Below are 17,787 nucleotides of genomic sequence, written 5' to 3' on the forward strand. Positions count from 1 at the left end.
AATAAGCTACAGTAAGCTAAGTAAATTATTAATGTCTTCATTTAATTCTTAAATATCAGGAATTCTACATATTGTCTTACATTAAGAACCCCTCTTCAGGGGCACCTGAGTGGCTCAGTGGGTTAAAGCCTCTGCCATCAGCTCAGGTCATGATCCCAGAGTCCTGGGAGGGAGCTCCACATCAGGCTCTCTGCTCAGCAGGGAGCCTGCTTCCTCCTCTCTCTCTCCCTGCCTCTCTGCCTACTTGTGATCTCTGTCTGTCAAATAAATAAACAAAATCTTAAAAAAAAAAAAAGTACCCCTCTTCAACCTCCATACTATATACTCATATCTCAACTAAATGAATACCACAGATTACAGTAAAAAAAAAAAAAAATACTCTGGTAAAAGACTTTGAAGTCACGTCCATTTCAGCCCAATCTAAAAACACTCTTATCTCCCAGAAGAAGAAAAGAAAAGAAAAATAAGAACGGAATAATAAAAGAGAAAAAAAGATACAACAGGGAAGATCAATAAGATACAACTGATTCTCTGAAAAAAATGCAACAAAATACACAAACCTCTCACAAAAGTCATTAAGAAAAGATGCACGTAAGTAATATTATGAAAGAAACTATTCCAGATGGGGATTAAAAATAAAATAATACATTAACCAAGTTATTAAAGTTTACCACAATTTAAAAAGTATTATAGATATTCTCTACTCTTTGATATTATATGATGACAAGGGCATATATTTCACCATGTGGAATTGCTCCTTTAAGCCAAAATTTCAGTCTAATCATAACAAAGTATCAGAGAAATCAAAGTTGACATATTACAGAATACTTGAGCACTAATTTTTTAAAAAAGTGTCAACTTAATGAGAGACAAAGACAAAAAAATTCTCCACCAAGCAGAGGAGACCAAAAGAGACATGAGAGCTAAGTACAATGCTGTGGTTTAGAGTGAATCTTGGGACAGAATGAACACATCAGTGAAAAAACTGGGGAAATGCAAATACAATCTGTAGTTTAGTTAAACAGTTCTGTACTAATGTTTATAAATACACCATGGGTTGTCAGATGATAACAGTAGGAAAACAGGAGTATAATACAGGAACTTTCTGTACTAGCTTTGCAACTCTTCTGTAAACTTAAAGTTCTTTCAAACACTTTTTTTTTTTTTAAGATTTTATTTATTTATTGGACAGACAGAGATCACAAGCAGGCAGATAGGCAGGCAGAGAGAGAGGAGGAAGCAGGCTCCCCGCTGGGCAGAGAGCCCGATGTGGGGCTCGATCCCAGGACCCTGAGATCATGACCTGAGCTGAAGGCAGAGGCTTTAACCCACTGAGCCACCCAGGCACCCCTCAAACATGTTTTTTAAAGAAAATACTGTCAGTAGCTACTTCCAATAATTTTGAAAAAATAATCCACAACTGATTTAGAAGAAATAAATATCTTACTAAAAAAACTATTGGCAGTGTAAAAATCTTATTTAAAAAAACGATGCAACATGGGGGTTAAGGGGGTAGGAGAAGAGTAAATGAAGCAAGATGGGATTGGGAGGGAGATAAACCATAAGTGATTCTTTTTTTTTTTTTTAAGATTTTTATTTATTTATTTGAGAGAGAGACAGTGAGAGAGAGCATGAGTGAGGAGAAGGTCAGAGAGAGAAGCAGACTCCCCGCGGAGCCGGGAGCCCGATGCGGGACTCGATCCCGGAACTCCAGGATCATGACCTGAGCCGAAGGCAGTCGTCCAACCAACTGAGCCACCCAGGTGTCCCAAGTGATTCTTAATCTCACAAAACAAACTGAGGGTTGCTGGGGGGAGGGGAGTTGGGAGAGGGGGTTGGGGTTATTATGGACATTGGGGAGGGTATGTGCTATGGTGAGTGCAGTGAAGTGTGTAAACCTGGCGATTCACAGACTTGTACCCCTGGGGGAAAAAATATATGTTTATAAAAAATAAAATTAAAAAAAAAAAAAAAACTCTGAGACAAAAGATTTTGCTTTGGAATCTAGTGCTCTAAGATATGGCAAAAAGTTAGAGACTGGAAAGATGGCAGAGTAGGAGGATCATGAGCTCACCTCATCCCATGGACAGACACACCAAGGTAACAACTACATCTACACAACTAACTCTGAAAATAATCTGAAGACTGGCAGAATAAATCTTCCACACCTAGTTATAGAGGAAACCCCATCAAAAAATGTGGGAGGGACATGACAAGCAAGGAGGAATGAGGGGATGAGACCTTACAGCAGGCACTCCCGGCCCTGGGGACTCACACTAGGAAGATGAGTCCCCATAATGTATGGCTTTGAAAATTATCCAGCTTAACTTCAGGAGCATTAAAAATCACCAGAGCTTAATCCCTGGAGAGCTGGAAGGCAGTAAGAAACTGAGTTCCTGCCCTTAAAGAACCAGCACATTAAATAACTCAGTAGACACATAGCAGAGAAGCAGCAGTTTGAAAAGCACTTGGGGTGTACGTGAAGATTTATTGACTAATCTTAGAATATATGCTGGAGGGGCCTGGAGCTATAGGAGATTTCTTAAGGAACTATACTGTTGGTAGGTGCCATTTCTTTCCCACTCTCTGGTCTAGATAACTGGATACAGTTCTAACATTCTCCCATCTACACTGCTACCCACCCCAGTGTTCCCCAATCAGGCTGCCCCTACCAAAACTGGTACCACTCCAAAGTGACTCCTGCCCTGAGAAGTTGGGGAGACAACACCATACATCAGCCCACCCACAGTTTCTACAGCCAGGCCTCTTAGCTGGTTGCACACAGAGCAAGCCCCTGCCCTTCAGTGCACTTGCAGTGGTGGCAGGGGCTAACTGTAGACAACTAGGCTGAGTGCTAGCCCCAACCACCAGTTGCAACTGGGCCTCTCAACAGTGTAGGGAGCAAATTCTGCCCAGTATCCCAACAACAGCCAGCTGGGCTGAAGGTCAACTCCACCCACCAGCAAGCCCAAAGCAACTGTGGCTGAGCCACAACAGGAAGGCACATGCAGCTCACACAGGGAACACCAATGAAGCACCTGGTTCTGGTGACCAGGGGAGACTGTGCTACAGGGTAACTAACACATGACTTCTACACAAGGCTACTACTTTCAAGACCACGATACAGCTAACCTAACTAATACAGAGAAACAAACAAAGAGAGTTAAATAAAATGAGAAGGCAGAGGAATACAACCCAAATAAAGAACAAGACAAGAAAAAGAGCCAAGTAAAAATGGAGATCAACAATATTTCTCATAGAGTTCAAAGTAACGGTCATAATGATACGGTCATAAAGATACTTGAGAGAAGAGTGGATGAATTCAGTGAAAACTTCAAAAAGAGATACAAAATAATTTATAAAGTGTTGAAGAACACAATAACTGAAATGAAAAAAATATACTAGAGTGAGTCAACAGCAGATTACAAACCACAGAAGAATGGATCAGTGATCTGGAAGACAGGGTAATGGAAAGTAACCAAGCCGAACAGAAAAAAAAAAAAAAAAGGAACAAAAAGAAAAACAAAAAATAATAGGTAAAACTCTGCAACATCATCAATAGATAACAACATTCATATGATAGGGATCCCTGAAAAAGGAGAGAGAAGGGGCTGGAAAATTTATTTCAAGAAGCAGTAGATGAATATTCCCCTTATCTGAGAAAGCAAGCACACACATAGGTCTAGGAAGTACAGACAACCCTTAACAAGATGAATCTAAGGAGATCCACACACAAAGATACATAACTAAAATGGCAAAAATAATAATAGAGAATTTTTTAAAAAGTACGAGTAACAGCACCTGGATCGCTCAGTTAACTGTTTGACTACTGGTTTTGGCTCAGGTCACAATCTCATGAGTCATGAAATCAAGTCCTGGGTCAGGCTCTGTACTCAGCAGAGTCTGCCTGAATATTCTCTCCCTCTCCCCCTCTCCTCAACTCACACATTCTCTCTCTCAAATACATCTTAAAAAATAAATAAATAAAAGCAGCAAGAGGAAATACTTATATACAAGGGAAATACTTCAAGACTATGAGCTGATTTTTCAGTAGAAACTTTGCAAGCCAGAAGAAAGTGGCATAGTATGTTCAAAGTACTGACAGGAAAAAAAACTACAACCAACAATACCCTACCTGACAAGGTTATCATTCGGAATTGAAGGAGAGAGAGATTCCCAGACAAAAGTTAAAGGAGTTTATCACCACTAACCCAGTCTTATAAAAAATGTTAAAGGAAATTAATTAAATGGAAAGAACGTGCATAACTAGAAGAAAATAATAAAAGGTATCTAATGACACAAATAAAAACAAACATATAGTAAACATAGTAGATTAATTACTTAAAAAACACAAGGAGGTTAAAACACAAAAAGTAGTAAAATCAATTATATCTATAAAAATCAGTCAAGAGATAAACAATTAAAAAGATGTAAAATATGACATCATATATGTAAAATGTGGAGAGAGGGAGTAGAAATTTAATGCTTTCCGAATGTACCTGAACTTGAGCAACCATCAACTTAATATAGCCTCCTACACATGTTGGATGTCATATATGAATCTAATGGCAACCACAAATCAAACACCTATACTAGATACACAAAAAATAAAGAGAAAAGAATCTACATAAGACTAAAGAAAGCCATCAAACCATAAGGAAAGAGAACAAAGAAGAACAGAGAGCTACAAAAACAACCAGAAAACAATGAACAAAATAATATGTAATCAGTAATTATTTTAAATTTTCAAAGACTAAATGCAAAAGACATAGGGTGATGTGGATAAAAAAACAAGACCAATCTATATGCTGCTTACAAGAGACTCACTTCAGACTAAAGACCCATACCAACTAAAAGCGAAGGGACAGAAAAAAACATTCCACGCAAATGGAAGTGAAAATAAAACCTGGAGTAGAAATAGAAACATCAGATAAAACAGACTTTAAAAGAAAGACTGTAGCAAGAGACAAAGATCATTACAAAATGATAAAAGGGTCAATCCAAAAGGAGAAAAGAACAATTATAAGTATCTATGCACCCAACATAGGAGCACTTAAATATATAAAGCAAAAATTAACAGACATAAAGGGAGATATTCACAGTAATACATTTATAATAAGGAATTTTAACACCCCACTTATATCAGCGGATAGACAGATAATCCAAACAGAAAATCAACAAGGAAACAATGGCTTTGAACGACAGATTAGACCAGATGGACCTAACAGATATATACAGAACATTCCATCCACAAACAGAACACACATTCTTTTCACATGCCTCTGGAACATTTTATCAGACAGATCACAAGTAAGGCTACAAAGCAAGTCTCAATAAATTTAAGATTGAAGTCCTATCAATCATCTTTTTAAATCTCAACAGTAAGAAACTAGAAATCAATTACACGGGAAAAAAAAAAACTAGAAAAAAAAAACCACAAACACATGGAGGCTAAAAAAATGCTATTAAACAACCAATAGGTGAACAAAGAAATCAAAGAGGAACTAAAAACAATAAATGGAGACAAATGAAAATGAAAATATGAAACAGTCCAAAATCTTTGGGACACAGAAAAAAGCAGTTCGAAGAGAGAAGTACATATTGATACAAACCTACCTCAAAAAAACAAGAAAAATCACAAATGATTAAAACTTACCAAAAACAAAAACAAAACCTTACACCAAAAGGAACTAGAAAAATAGGAAAAAACAAAACCTAATGTTAATAGAAGAAAATAATAATGATTACAGCAGAAACAAATGAACTAAAGACTAAAAAAAGGAAAGAAAGAAAACAATGAAACCAAGAGCGGTTCTTTCAAAGATAAAACTCACTAACATTTAGACAAACTCACCCAAAACAAAAAACAAACAAAAAACAGAACTCAAATAAATAAAATCAGAAATGAAGGAGGAGAAATAACAACCCACCTCACAGAAATACAAAGCATGAGAAACTACTAATAATTACATGCTCACAAACTGGACACCTAGAAGAAATGGATAAATTTCCAGAAACATGTAATCTTCTAAAATTGAATCAGGAAGAAATAGAGTATTTGAACAGACTGATTACTAGTATTGAAAATGAACAGGTAATCAAAAACTCCCAACAAAAAAAAGCCCAGGACTAGATGGCTTCATAGGTGAATTCTATCAAACATTTAAAGAAGACTTAATACTGACCCTTCTCAAACTATTCCAAGAAACTTAGAAGAGGAGGGAAACTTCCAAATTCATTCTACAAAGCCAGCATTACCCTGATACCAAACCAAGACACACACACACTCACACACGCACGCGCGCGCACAAATAAATATCCCTGATGAACACAGATGCAAATTTCATCAACAAAAATATTATCAAACCACATCCAACAATGCATTAAAAGGATCATTCACCACAATCACCACAATCAAGTGGGATTTACTTCAGGGATGCAAGAGCGGTTCAGTATTCACAAACCAACGTGATACCTTGCACCAACAAGAGAAAAGAAAAAACCATCTGATCCTCTCAATAGATGCAGAAAAAGCATCTGACAAAATACAGCATCCAGTCATGATAAAAACTCCTGACAAAGTGGGTTCAGAGAAACATACCTCAGTATAATAAAGGCTATATATGAAAAAATAACAGCTAGTACCATATTCAGCAATGAAAAACTGAAAGCTTTTCCTCTAAGATCAGGAACAAGACAAAAATGTCCACTCTTAACAACTTTCATTCAGCGTAGTACTGGAAGTCCTCCCTGTAGCAATCAAACATAATAAAGAAAGAAAAGGCATCCAAATTGGTAAGAAAGAAGTAAAACTATCACTATTGTAGATGACATGATACTATATATAGGAAAAAAACTAAAGACTCCACCAAAACTATTAGGATAAATGAATTCAGTAAGCTTGCTGGATACAAAGTGAATATACAGAAATGTTATGTTTCTATATACTAATAATAAAGGGGCAGAAAGAGAAATTTTTTTTAAATCCCACTTACAACTGTACCAAAAAGAATAAAATGCCTAGGAATAAAGTAAACAAAGAGGTGAAAGACCTACTACACTCTGAAAATTATAAAACACTGATGAACTGGAAATGACACAAAAAATGCTTGTGGATTGGAAACATCACTATCGTTAAAATGTCCATATTGCCCAAAGGAATCTACCAATTCAATGTAATCACTACCAAAATACCAATAGCATTTTATACAGAACAAATAATCCTAAAATTTGTATGGAACCACAAAAGACCTTGAATAGCCAAAGCAATCTTGGGAAAGAACAAAGCTGAAGGTATCACAGTCCCAGATTTCAAGATAAATGACAAAGTTGTAGTATTCAAGGTGCCTGGGTGGCTCAGTCAGTTAAGTGTCCAACTCTTGATTTCAACTCAGGTCATGATCTCAGGGTCCAAGGACTGAGCCCCACATCAGGTCCCCCACTCAGCAGGGAGTCTGGTTATTTCCCTTTCCCTCTATCCTTTCCCCCACTTGCACATACTCTCTAAAATAAATAAAATTTTTTTAAAAAGCAGTAGAAACCAAAACAGTATGGTACCGGCACAAAACGAACGCACAGATCTACAGAATACAATAGAGAGCCCACACTTCTATGGTCAATTAATCCATGTCAAAGGAAGCTAGAAGACACAATGGGGAAAAGACAGTCTCTTCAATAGATGGTGCTGGGAAAACTCGACAGCTATATGCAAATTAATGAAACTGGATCTGCTTCTTACACCATATACAAAAATAAACTCAGACTGGATTAAAGATCTAAATGTGAGACCCAAAACCACAAAACACCTAGAAGAAAATATAGGCAGGATCAGCCTTAGCAACAGATTTATGGATATGTCCTCAGGCAAGGGAAACAAAAGCAATAATAAACTACTGGGACTGTACCAAAATAAAAAGCTTTTCCATAGCAAAGGAGACCATTAATAAAACAAAAAAAGCAACCCAGTGAATGGGAGAAGTATTTGCAAATGATATATTCAATAAGGGGTTAATATCCAGAATACATAAAAAATTTATACAATCAACATAAAAGAAAAAACCCAAATGATTTAATTAAGAAATAGACTGAGGATCTGAACAGACATTTTTCCAAAGAGATACAAATGGCCAACAGACATATGAAGAGATGCTCAAATCACTAATCATCAGGGAGAAGCAAATCAAAACCACAATGAGGTATCACCTCACACTAGTCAGAATGGCTAGTATCCAAAAGACAAGAAATAGTAAGCGTTGTTCAGGATGTGGAAGCCCTATGGCCTGTTGATGGGAATGCAAACTGATGGCAGCCACTGCGGAAAACAGAATGGATGTTACTTAGAAAATGAAAAATAGAAATATCCTATAATCCAGTAATTTCATTACTGGGTACTTATCTAGAGAAAATACAAACATGAATTCACAAAGATATATGCACCCCTGTATTTACTGCAGCATTATTTACCATAGCCAAAAGAAGGAACCAACCAAAGCATCTACTGATAGAATGAATGGATAAAGATGCAGTATACATACACAATAGATACTACTCAGCCATAAAAAAGAATGAAATCTTGTCATTTGCAACAACACGGATGGACCTAAAGGTTATTATGCTAAGTGAAATAAGTCAAACAGAAAAAGACAAATGCCACATGATTTCACTTAGACGTATAATCTATAAAACAAAGCAAATAACAACAACAAAAAACCCAGACTCTTAAATACGGAGAACAAACTGGTGGCTACTGGTGGGGATGTGGTTGGGGGGGATAGGCAAAATAGGTGAAGGGGATTAAGAGCTATAAACTTCCAGTTGTAAAATAAGTAAGTCACAGAGATGAAAAGTACAGCATAGGAAATATAGTCAATAATATTAATAATATATGATTACAGATGGTGACCATACTTAATTGTGGTGAGCACTGAGTAATGTATAATATTGTCAATTATACATGTTGTACATGTATATGTTGTACACCAGAAACGAATATAACAAAGTATGTCACCTATATTTCAGTAAGAGAAAACAAAGACCAAGGTTAATTTGTAAATGTGGAAAAAAAAATTCTTCTTACAAAGAAACTCTAGACCCAGATGGTTTTGTAGGGAGTTTACTAAACACCAAAAAATGATCACCCCATGGACATTAAAGAGGGCACGTGATGTAATGAGCACTGGGTGTTATGTAAGACTGATGAGTCACTGAACCCTACCTCTGAAACTAATAATACACTATATGTTAATTAACTAATTTAAAGAAATTTTTAAAAAAAGATTACCCCAGTTACAACTCTTAAAACACTCTTTTCCTCAAAAGAAAAAGAGGGAACAGCCCCTAATCCATCCTACAAGGATGAGCCTGATACCAAACCCAATGACATATGAGAAAGAATAGTTATAGGCTCATTATTCCATTCATGGATATACATTCAAAATTGTAAATAAAATTTTATTTAGCAAATCAAATGCAAAAATGTTATAAAAGTTATTATAAACAACCACCAACCTGGGTTTTACTCTAGCTATATGAGGATAGTTTAATAATAAAAAATCCATAAATGTAACCCACCACTCTAACAGATTAATAGGAAAAAACCCATGATTGCTCAATACAAATAGAAATCATTTTATAAAATTCAATACCAAATTCAAATTAATTCCATCATTCTGATAAAGAGTAATAAAAAAAATCAGAGGAAGCATCGTTTTAAAAGAGGAAATGTTACATGTGTAATCTTTAAAATTAGGAATGAGACAAAGATGCTCATTACCCATCACCCCTCTTCAACACTTCTGTGGAGGTCCTGGTCACTAGGGGGGGTGTGTGTGTGTGTGCACAGCAAGCGTGTGCACGCGCGCACGTGCACACACACACACACGAAACATAACTATCATTAACAGATTATGATTGCTTACATGGAAAGCACAAAAATAAGCACAAATTATTAGAAATGACACTTTTTTTTTCTTGGAGATGAAGCTAGAAACGATGGAATTTAACAAGGTGGCTGAATGTAAGATTTATATATTAAGAGTGTTGTATTTCAATACACTAGCAGAAAACAAATAGAATGGCTAATTATACAGAAAAACTTTTTGTAACAGTATCAGAAAACATGAAGTATCTTGAAATCAAACAAAAAGCATGAAGAATCTTTATAAATAAATACATAAAAACTATTTAGGGGGTGCCTGGTTGGGTCAGTTGGTTAAAGCCTCTGCCTTCGGCTCAGGTCATGGTCCCAGGGTCCTGGGATCGAGCCCCGCATCGGGCTCTCTGCTCAGCAGAGAGCCTGCTTCCTCCTCTCTCTGCCTGCCTCTCTGCCTACTTGTGATCTCTGTCTGTCAAATAAATAAATAAACAAAATCTTTAAAAAAAAAAAAAAAGATGTAAATTCTTTCCAAACTAACTTATATATTCAACTGAATTTCAATCCTACAGAAAATTTCTTCTAGGTAACTTACAATCACCTTTAAAAAAAGACGATTACGACCTGTATATGAAAGAGTAAAGGACCAACTAACAGCAAGAACACTTCTGGCTTATGGAGGGCAAATCTGTCTTACCAGATATCAAGATTTATTATGCTGTAATAATAAACACAGTGAGGTGTGGGCCCAAGGACAGACAAACAAACAAGTGGAATAGAAAAGAACCATGATAGGGAGCCACACTTGTAGGAAACTTTGGTATCTAATAGGGCATGATGTTAGAATAATGGTGAAAGTAGGAAGAGTTTAAAAAACAAAAAAAAAAAAAAAAAAACAAAAAAAAGGAGCTATGAAGTCAAAATTTTTTTTTTCCATTTGTCACTTGTCTTTGTTTATGATTATACAACAGAGAGTGGATGCTAAAAAGTCATGACTGCTTTGCTGCGAAGTTGTAATTTCAGAATAAATAAAAACTTTTCCAATTCAACAAATACTAAGCATAGAAACTTATTTCAGATTATAATTTGCCAAATGATTCTCTTGGGGATAAAGGAGTCCACCATATAAATGCTAAAGCAGCAGTTCTGATCCTAGGAATCCATAAACCTTCTAAAAAGTATGTGAAGGGTGCCTGGGTGGCTCAGCTGGATGAGCATCTGCCTTCGACTCAGATCATGATCCCAGGGTCCTGGGATCGAGCCCCACATAGGGCTCCCTGCTTTGCAGGGAGTCTGTTTCTCTCTCTCCCTCTACTGTTCCCCCTGCTTGTGCTCTCTCACTCTGTCAAATAAATAAAATCTTTACAAAAATACAAATAAAAATATAAAAAGAATGTAAAGTTTTGAGTGCATATACATATTCAGTATTTTTATGTGGGGAGGCTCCAGAGGTTGCATTATCTTCCTAAAGGACCATAAAGATTCCGCACACACGCACACACAAATAAATAAAAACCACTATACTTAAATAAACAAATATTTAGGTATAACAAATTATCATCAGTAGTTACTTGGGAAGAGAAAAAAGTTTGAGCTAAAAGGAAGAAAACGGATATTCACATTTTATGTGCCAATTAAACTTAAAAAATATATTTTTAAATTCTGAAATAATTATAGATTCATAGAAGTTGCAAACATAACACAGAGTGGTCCTGAAAACATTCATCCAGTTTTCTCCAGTGGTAACATCCTTCATGATTATGATACATCAATCACAGGAAATCAACATGGATATAACCTATAGACCTTATTCAGATTTTTTTTACCTTATTTAGTTTTTATACACAATCATTTGTTTTTTATACACAATCATTTGTTTGTATATGTGTAATTCTATGCAATTTTATCACATATCTAATACTGGCACTATATTCAATGTACACAACTACTTTATAACCATAACGCAACTCCCTCATACTACCACTTTATAGTCTCACACCAACCACTAATCTGTTCTAGTTTTTAAGAAAAATATATTTTTAAGTATTCTTAATATTTACATAAACTCCCCAAGTACATGTGCATATGAGTATATTATATGTAATATATGTGTGTAGATATATACATACACACATCCATATAAATATATGTACACACATATATATGTGCATATATACGATCTTAAATGCACAGATAATTTCTATTAGAAAATACTTTAAATCTTAATAGGGGTTTGCTTCAAATAACAGAACTGAAAGCATCAAGGGAAAAGTAAAAGTCTTTTAATTTCTCTTTTTAACCTTCTATACATTTTTAATTGTATACAATCAACACATTTTACTTTTATAATTTTTTTTGTAGAAAGATAATGCTTTTAAACATCCTTTGTGTAAGCTTGATTTTCAGTGGCCAGATTTGAGAAACCACAAGTTCACAGTAATGCCCTTTAGACACTTGTAGAGAATATCTAGCAACCTAGGGATGAAAGCAGGGAAAGGAAATTGTGAATAAATTGACAGGAAATCAAATTTGTAATATGCTCTGCTAGATCCGAGATTTTATTCTGTAAGTTTGGTGGACCTCTTTCCACAAAGAAGTTGTAGGTACACATAGTAAAATACTTCTCTGTTAGCAGCAATGGCAATGAGACGCAACTTCAACAAACCACTGCTAAGAATATGTAATATATGGGTAAGACCACAACTCAAGGACCAGAATAACCGGTCTTCTGATTCTCATTAAGTCATATACTAGATATGTGACCTGAGTAAGCTGACTATTCTCTCAAGCCTCATTTTTCCCATTTGTAAAATGAGCCTATGACAATATTCACCATCATGTACCATTACAAGGGTCAGCCAGTTTTACCAATGGGGAATACCTACCAGAACCACTTGTCTGTGTAATGGAAGTTATAAGCCTTATTATCTTTAATGATAATGGATAAATAGATATTAAAGCAATGCAGTGAAAATACCCAAATTGGAAGTTTGTAGGCATGGAATCTCTTTCCTTAGCTATTTCAAATTCAGTAAGTCATTTCTACTTATTGAAGTTCAATTTATTTACTTATAAATAAAACTTTTCCTGCTTTCTTAAGATCAAATAAAGAACTATGTGTGAAATTACTAGAATATTCAAAGCATTATAAAACTAAAATGTATATAAAAGCCAAAGTACTAGAACTAGGAATGGAAGAAATGTTCTGTGAATTTAAAAGACAGGCATAAGGGCACGTGGGTGGCTCAGTCATTAAGCATTTGCCTTCAACTCAGGTCATGATCCCAGATTCCTAGGATCAAGGCCCACATCAGGCTCCCTGCTCAAGGAGAAGCCTGCTTCTCCCTCTCCCACTCCCCCTGCTTGTGTTCCCTCTCTCGCTGTCTCTCTCTGTCAAATAAATAAATAAAATCTTTAAGAAATAAAAAAAAGGGGGCGCCTGGGTGGCTCAGTCAGTTAAGCGGCTGCCTTTGGCTCAGGTCATGATCCCAGGGTCCTGGGATGGAGACACATATTGGGCTCCCTGCTCAGTGGGGAGTCTGCTTCTCCCTCTCCCTCTGCCTGCTGCTCTGCATACTTGTACTCTCTCTCTGACAAATAAATAAATAAAATCTTTTTTTTAATAAATAAATAAATAAATAATTTTAAAATTTAAGAAAGAAAAAACTAACAGACACTTTAGAGTTAGCTGAAGCCATATTTGAATCCCTGGAATTAAGAAGATGGGGCTGGAGTCAAATTAGCTTTGTTAGGGCCCCACCGACATCTTCATTTGTAAAATGGTAATGGAAGTAGCACCAACATTCCAGAGTTGTGAGGATTAAATAGGATAATGCAGGTAAAGCTTTTAGAACACTTCTTGACCCATAGCTCCCATATTTTATTATTATTATTATTGCTGTTGTTGTTATGCCTGAGTTTCTTTAGCTGTAAAATGTGGGGTAATACCTACTTAATATAATATACATGAAAAATAAATAAAATATTAGTAGGACATATCAAATAATACTTTCACGGAAGCTGATTATAACAACAAAATTAAGACACATTGTCCTAATATCTCTAACCAAATAATCTGTCTTTTCCAGAATATCCTATATTATTGTATTATTTTTTAACTTTATTATTATTTTATTACTCTTCTATTATTTTTCATATACATTTAGATTTTATTTCATTTTTCATCAAATTCATTTTTAACAAACAATCACACTTAAGAAAATTTACTAGGTTGGGAGCAACATATTAAAAGAGACATTTCAAAAAACTGCATTTAGAAAATTTTAACAGTATTTTCAATAAACTTAATGTAAAATAGCTGAATTCCAAGTCAAGAAATCAGTTAATACTTCACAGCAAAATAAATACATTAGAACCTACAAATATTATTGGGAGTGTTCTTTCAGTTAATTATGGTTTAGTAAAGAAAAGAGAAAGAAAAAAAATGTCCCACCCTACTGCTTCACTATCCTTTTTTCTCCATCTTCCTATCTTTGGATAAAATGGAATCATTAAAAGGGTGAGTAACGGTTTTTTAAAACCAAGTTACTAATTGCTATCATCTACTTTCTACTATTTAGTATTAACATTAAATTTTAAAATATTCCCCTATCCTCTTTGGTGGCTTGTTTTGTTTCTGTTTGTTTGGTTTTTTAAATGTCCTATGAGGAGCCCATAGAAAAAACAATGATTTCCTTGTTTTCCCTCACATAAAAAACTTGTATTAAGAAAAGCATTTTCAGATGGAGTGGCCATTATCATACTGCAATTCACTGGTGTAGATAACTCCTACAACATCAGTTCCAGTAAAATGACATTTATTTTACACACACCTGTATGACTGACTTTCAGTTCTTCTAATTACCCAAAAGTGAAGTCCAGTAAGAATTTTTTTAGGATGTTCTATTCTGGACTCTGCAGGAAAGCTTACTCTCTTAAATTATATTCACAGAGAAATTAGGTAAAGAGTCCACCATGCTGGGCCATGAGTAGAATGCAAAGCCATTTTCCCACAAACAAACCTCACATACAGGCAAGTTACTAATTTAACACTGGGGCTAAGAGGTAATTTGTCTTCCCAAACAGGTTATCCTAATTAAGATTTAAACTGAAAGAATATGTCAAAACAATTCAGCTATGCCCTAGAAGATCTAAGAGGTATCAGGCTTTCAACAACAAATGACATGTCACTTTCTTTCAGGGACTTACTTATTCACTAAGCATTTTGGGCTAATGATCAAAGACCTGTCAAAAAAAAGATTATAAAACAATTTTAAAATATTGGCATTAAGATGGAAAATGAGGCTTCTTTAAGTAAACCAAGGCCTGCGTCGAGTTAACTGCCATGCAAATGTACACTATTTAAAACCATTTCAAATAGGAAATTAGAATTGACTCAAGAAGACAAATATCAGTACTCACTTTTTTATTTCTCGGAGCAACATTCGGATAAGGATGGTCTGAAGTGGTTCAACCATCAATTTTCTCCACATATCCAATGCTAGCTGCCAGGAAAAATAATCAAGGATGAATTACCTAGCATTTGTTTTTAACATTTACTAAAATGTTGAAAGACTTTTTAAAGCAAAAAGACACATCAAGTATTTAAAACTTTTTTTTTTTTAAGATTTTATTTATTTATTTGACAGATAGAGATCACAAAGTAGGCAGAGAGGCAGGCAGAGAGAGAGGAGGAAGCAGGCTCCCTGCTGAGCAGAAAGCCCGATGTGGGGCTCGATCCCAGAACCCTGGGATCATGACCTGAGCTGAAGGCAGAGGCTTTAACCCACTGAGCCACCCAGGCGCCCCCACATCAAGTATTTAAAACTAATATTTCAAAAGTCAAATGAAAGTTGAATATACATAAAAAATGAATTTCTAATTTAAACTGAAAATGAGTATCAAACTTGTACAAAGAACAGAATTAAGGTTTGAACTAACTGAAACTGAATTGAATTCAACTGAATTAACTGAAAATCTTAAAGAAATACTTGATTTGATTTTTATAAATCATAATTTATTGATTGTTAAATGCCTGATATTATGGAAAGGCTGTATAAATGCTAAGACTAAGAGAAACAAAGGAATTATATTAAAGTAATTTGGCTGTTGGCTGATTTTTAAAATTATAAAACCTCTCATACAAACATAAAGGGTAAGCCAATTAAAAGAATAATAAAATACATCCCTGTATTCACGATCCAGTTTAAGAAACACAACTTCCCTATTACCAGTGCTCTGAATGTCCTCCTACCTTCCCCTCAGAGGTTACTACAACCCTGAATATTGTGTTAAATCATTCCCTTGCCTATAGTTCTACCAAATGTATACATATCCCCACATTTTTTAAAATTTTAAGTCCCGTATAGTTAACACATAGCACTAATTTCAGGTGTACAACATTGTGATTCAACAATTCTAAATATTACTCAGTGCTCATCAAGATAAATGTACTTTTAATCCCCTTCACCTATTTCACTCATCCCCTCACCCACCTCCCCTCTGGGGAGTGAATGAACATCAGTTCATTCCCTATAATTAAATCTGGTTTTTTTTTGCTTTTGTTTTTTTCTCTGACTTATTTAACATGTCATTATACACTCTAGATCCATGTTGTTGCAAATGACAAGATTCATTTCTTTTATGGCTGAGTAATATTCCTTTGTAGATAGAGACCACATCCTCTTCATTCATATATCTATCAATGGACGCCTGGGCTACTTGCATAATTTATATTGTAAATAATGGTGCAATATACACAGGGGTGCATATGTTTTTGCAAATTCATGTTTTCATTTTCTTTGAGTAAATACCCAGTAGCAGAATTACTGGATTATAGGATATTTCTATTTTTCATTTTTTTTAGTAACATCCATTCTGTTTTCCATAGTAGTGGCCATCAGGGCGCCTGGGTGGCTCAGTGGGTTAAAGCCACTGCTTTCAGCTCAGGTCATGATCCCAGGGTCCTCTCTGCTCAGCAGGAGGCCTGCTTCTCTTCCTCTCTCCCTGCCTGCCTCTCTGCCTACTTGTGATCTCTGTGTCAAATAAATAAATAAATAAAAACTTAAAAACAAAACAAAACAAAACAAAACATAGTAGTGGCCATCAATTTACATTCCCACCAACAGCCCATGAGGGCTCCCTTCCACATCCTCATCAAAACTTGCTATTTCTTGTCTTTTGGATACTAGTCATTCTGACTAGTGTGAGGTGATATCTCATTGTGGTTTTGATTTGCATTTCCCTGATTATTAGTGATTTGAGCATCTCTTCACGTGTCTGTTGGTCATTTGTATCTCTTCTTTGGAAAAAGAAAAATGTCTATTCGGGTCCTCAGCTCATTTCTTAATTAAATCATTTGGGTGTTTTTATGTTGATTGTATAAATTCTTTACATATTCTGGATACTAACCCCTTATTTGATGCTATTTGCAAATATTTTCTCCCATTCACTGGGTTGCCTTGTTTATTGATGGTCTCCATTGCTGAGGAAAGGCTTTTTTATGTTGGCGTAGTCCCAATAGTTTAATATTGCTTTTGCTTCCCTTGTCTGAGGAAATACATTCATAAATATGTTGCTAAGGATGATGTCCAAAAGAATACTACATATATTTTCTTTTAGACATTTTATGGTTTCATGTCTCACTTTTAGATCTTTAACCCACTTTAAGTTGATTTTTGTGTATGATATAAGAAAGGGGTTGTTCCATTCATTTGCATGTAGTTGCGCAGTTTTCCCAACACCATTTGCTGAATAGATAGTTCCGCATTGCATATTCTAGCCTCCTTTGTCATACATTAACTGACCATAAAAGCATGGGTTTGTATGCATGGTACTTTATCTTGTTCCACTGATCTATGTGTCTATTTCTGTGTTAGTACCATTCTGTTTTGATTTCTACAGCTTTGTGAGGTAGT

General features: G+C 35.3%; 1 protein-coding gene across 4 annotated transcripts in view; it reads right to left on the reverse strand.

The window, feature by feature from the left end:
* Window positions 1-17,787, reverse strand: part of CUL2 (cullin 2) — a 104,875-nt gene that overhangs the window by 37,018 nt on the left and 50,070 nt on the right. For all 4 annotated transcript variants that reach the window (XM_032837901.1, XM_032837900.1, XM_032837902.1 and 1 more), the window contains one exon: window positions 15,293-15,375. In XM_032837901.1, coding sequence (XP_032693792.1) covers window positions 15,293-15,375 — 83 coding nt within the window. The remainder of the gene's footprint in view (window positions 1-15,292; window positions 15,376-17,787) is intronic.

Source organism: Lontra canadensis, unplaced genomic scaffold, assembly GCF_010015895.1.
Source record: "Lontra canadensis isolate GAN:19392208 unplaced genomic scaffold, GSC_riverotter_1.0 scaffold100, whole genome shotgun sequence".
In the NCBI taxonomy this organism is placed as follows: domain Eukaryota; kingdom Metazoa; phylum Chordata; class Mammalia; order Carnivora; family Mustelidae; genus Lontra; species Lontra canadensis.